The 4,402-nt window shown below is 36.5% G+C and overlaps 1 protein-coding gene across 1 annotated transcript; it reads right to left on the bottom strand.

The window, feature by feature from the left end:
- Positions 1-260: 260 nt before the first annotated feature.
- Positions 261-1,068, bottom strand: LOC149229478 (histone H3.2). Its single transcript, XM_089375840.1, has one exon. The coding sequence runs from the start codon at positions 1,005-1,007 to the stop codon at positions 597-599; it is 411 nt and encodes a 136-aa protein (XP_089231966.1). The 5' UTR covers positions 1,008-1,068; the 3' UTR covers positions 261-596.
- Positions 1,069-4,402: the final 3,334 nt, after the last annotated feature.

Raw genomic sequence — 4,402 nt, 5'->3', positions numbered from 1 at the left:
GTACAAAAGCATGGTCAATGGAACCACTTTGACATCATCACATATCATCATCTTCATCTTTACAATTGAAAATATAAACATAACTCTAAATTAATAATATAATTGCAACAAATTTATTTGCACATTAACAATGTCTCCATTGAAATGGGTGAGAAAGATTTCAACTTTTATTAAAAACCCACTTTCACAAGTTTTCAATTTAAAACAAATTAAATCAAGCTATACCACATCACTATAACCATAGCATATGAAAAGAAACGAACACAAAATAAAATAATTCTCAGTACTTAATAAATCTGGAATGAAGATGAAACAATCCCAAATTTTCCAACTTTTGGAGCTAATTATTTCAGAGGAAGTGACCAAAAAGTGAAATCCAAATCTTCATAATTCATTCATTTACCATTCCAAAATTACACATATATAAAGAAAAGGTACAGAAATGTTAAAATTGCGATTGTAAAAGCCTGTATGTTCCTGTGATCCTCTGGAACAGCTGGCATCTCTGTACCGAGAGAGTGAACAAATTTTGTGAAGAGGATTATGGCCATTGACATAATTAGACTGACTGGTTCCCATAGGACCAGCTAAAAAGTTTATGCCCTCTCTCCACGGATACGGCGAGCGAGCTGGATATCTTTGGGCATGATGGTGACCCTCTTGGCATGAATGGCACACAGGTTGGTGTCCTCAAACAGCCCAACCAGATATGCCTCCGCCGCTTCTTGCAGTGCGGCGACCGCTGACGACTGGAACCTCAAATCTGTCTTGAAGTCCTGGGCGATCTCCCTTACCAGGCGCTGGAATGGCAACTTTCTTATCAGCAGCTCTGTGCTCTTCTGGTACTTTCGGATCTCACGAAGGGCAACGGTACCGGGCCTGAACCTGTGAGGCTTCTTCACTCCTCCTGTCGCCGGAGCAGACTTCCGAGCTGCCTTTGTTGCCAGCTGCTTCCTTGGCGCCTTCCCGCCTGTTGATTTACGAGCAGTCTGTTTCGTTCTCGCCATTTCTTTTTCTCTTCCTCTGCTCTGCCCAGATAAATTCAATCAAATAAAATTCTCAACTCTGACTGTGTTATTTCTCTCCCGCCCCGTTTCCCTTTTATAGTCAACACGGCACAAGTGTCGTTAAAGATTTCAAATTTCAATTTCGCGCCGTTTTCACACCTAATCGATGGCTGCGATCGCGATCCTCCCCTCCCATCACACGGATCGCCACAGCCTTCTCTTCGTATCTTTTTAAAATTATTTTTAACCCGTAAATATGAAATTCTTTTGTTTGGTGGGACAGGCATCTCTTTACGCAACAATTTCAATATTTAATTTATGAAGACGTACATGCTTACTATCTTTTCTTTTTTTTATTTTATTTTTTTCAAATAAAAATAAAAATGGAAATTTATATCCAGAAAAAGTTCCATATAGAAGTTGGAATCTATTTTTATCCTTGAAAAAGCATTAATGTTTAGCTATATCACTTTTTGTTTTTATTTTTATTTTTTAAAATGTGAATTTTTTGTTATTCATTTTTTAAGAATGCTCGCATGTAATGTTCAACACAATTAATAAAAAACAATAGATGTTTCGTCTAACATTAACATGGTTGTTGATTTGGATCAAGGCACAACAAAAGTATGGTAATGAAAGGATCTAAATATCCCAGCAAGCTCCAATGCTATTAAACAATGGATTTTATAGGATCATGAGATAGCGCAAGTTGCACAATATATTATTTACCAATTATGTTTTGCTCCAAAAGTTATCTTTTCACTAGTTTAAGTAACCATTGATGTTTGAGAATGGAGATTTCTATAATTATTCATATTGTTTGTATCTTTCAAAGAAACTTGTGTAGATGTTTACCTTGTCCGACATTTCGGGTGGACACTCCACCCATCAGCAGGGACCATAAAGCAAACATGGACCATCATCTGTTTGCTTTCTAGTCCTTGATGATGGGTGGAGTGTCCACTTGAAACGTCAAACAAGGTAAACATCTACACATTTTTCTCTGAAAGATACAAACAAAACAATTGTTGTTGGCCTATGTTTCTCAAGTTGAACAATTGTATATTATAGTTGGTGAAGTCTTCCACCTCACTAAATGAGGCTTGATTTACAGTGTATCCTAGGATATGGACTTCCAAATATGAACCTTTAAAATATATTTCAAAGGCATGGAAGATGTAAAACAATTTCCATCTCAATCTTGTTTCTTAAAGATGGGAGACTCCATTAAGGTTTGGCATTGGAGTGATTTTATATGGAAACTTGGGCGATTGTGAAGTGTTCTTAACTGTATTTATAGCCCATCTAATCATAGTTGCAACGAGATCTAACAACTTTTGGCTATTATGAGTTATGCAATGTAACCTAGCTTTATTGTCATAACATTGCTAAGGGTCAAATTGTCACCTTGTCACTCAACGTTGTCTTTCAATCTACTCTACTTGCACTTTTTGTTAAAGGTGCAAGCAACAACCACAATGGTGTCATTAAAGGTCCTCGTAAATTTGTTATGAAAGTTTATCATGAAGTACTTAAATTCATTCAAATGAAATTGGAGTTAATATTCATGTAAATAAAATATATTATTGTGTCTAATGGCATAAAACAATGAAACTTATTAGGTTACTTTGTCGATAGGGTTCCTTACAATTAGATATGTATGACTACTAGGAGTCAGACTATAGTTGTCTTTTAGTTTAGCTTCAATATATGGCACCATGTCTTTGAGGTGGTCATATGTGACCCCTAGATGTTTCATACAGCCTTGATGGCCTTATTTTAATGATACGAGAATTTATCTATTAATGAAGTTTCTCAACTTTATTTCAATGTCTGAGTTGAACTATTCGGCCTACATATGTAGTGCTTAATATTCCCTTTAAACACATTTCACCTCTCTTTGGTAAATTCATTTTCCATTGGCCCAATGTTTCTTTAACCCCCACTCTCATAAGTGTGTATCTAATTAATTCAACCTATTTGAAGCCATACATGAGCAATTTTTTATCTAGGTTGGAGTGAAATTTATTCTTTGGGACGTTACATATATGACCTATCGAAGATAATCTAACGGGTTAGCTTTGCTAGTTTTTGCCAATGTTGTTAGGCATTTGGTTAGTTCTATGCAAGTAGATGCCTAGTTCAAATCTCCATGTGTTAGGCATATTAATCTAACCAATGGGTTTATTACGGATGCCATCCAAGAATATGGTGAAGCATCACTTAGGTTTCCTTTGAAAAAAAAAAAAAAAAAAAAACTTACCAAAGACATATTTCCATTGTCAAATCTTATACCCTAGGATTCAATATTGTCTCTTATCAGACAAGGTTGATTCTCCTGGAACTTTTCTTCCTAATTCCTCGATTAAGTAAGTTTAAAAGGCTTCCCCCTCTACTAATGGTGAAAGTTGGATAAAAGTGCTCATAGAGTGCTTATAGTTGATTGTTGGTCATCACAACCAAATCATACACACACAATCATAATAAGAAACCCATTGGTTCCTCTTACTAAGATGTTAGACAAAGGGTCAAGCCTTATCCTTTCATGGTTGAACACACACACAAATGATGAGGCAAGTGATCCACATAAAAATCTTAAAAAGAACACCCTTGATGGATTTATATTGCTCACATTTGAGAAGGAGGATGCAATGGTTCTGTTGCAGTTGTTATAACAACCCTCCTCGATTCATATCAGTGCCTTCTGCTTAGAGATAATTAAGGGGCCCACCTCTTCAAGTAAGTTCAGAAGTCACCTTACCACCACTTGTGAGTTATGACCAACCCTCCAATGACTTTGAACAATGGAGGAAACCTTATGAGTCTAACAAAGTCTTGTTGCCCATTCTAGCAATACAAAAACATCATCCAACACTAATAAGGTGACCCTTAGAGAAGTTTTCAACTTGAGTTTCCTTTGAAGTTTTTTCCTTTTAGTCCTCCTGTAGTGTTACATTAAGCCTTTACCCAATGCTATAACACTCCAAAAAAACCTTATTTTGTCATGTTTTCTCAAATTATTGTTTATTCGAGCCACTATAGAGTAGTACTAACCCTTATCCCAACACCATAGCACTGCAATGGACCTTAATTTAGTGCTATAGTCAAGTTTTCTTCCCCTCTCGGTCTCTATAGTGCTCTCTTGGCCCCCTTCTCAACGCTACAACCTCAAAAGGTCACTCTTAAGCTCATTCTCTGCCCCATTCCCACCCCCCTCCCCTTCAATGTAGCACTACACTAATCCTTTGTCTAAATCTATAACACTACATTGGGCATTAACACAGTTCTAGAGCACCTCCCTAAGCTCGAGTCGTGATGATTCCCTCAAGTTATTCTCTCACTTGTGATGCTTTTAAGGCAAAATTTAAGTCAAAATATGGTAATGTTTCAAGTAA

Source organism: Pinus tabuliformis, chromosome J (assembly GCF_031772625.1).
Source record: "Pinus tabuliformis cultivar Carrire ecotype Pingquan chromosome J, CPIR1, whole genome shotgun sequence".
Lineage (NCBI taxonomy): Eukaryota > Viridiplantae > Streptophyta > Pinopsida > Pinales > Pinaceae > Pinus > Pinus tabuliformis.
The sequence above is the reverse complement of the archived record's forward strand: the minus strand, read 5'-3'. Positions and strand labels throughout refer to the sequence as shown.

Excerpts from the sequence above, each read along its gene's own strand:
- LOC149229478 (XM_089375840.1), bottom strand. The coding sequence starts at position 1,007 with ATGGCGAGAACGAAACAGACTGCTCGTAAATCAACAGGCGGGAAGGCG.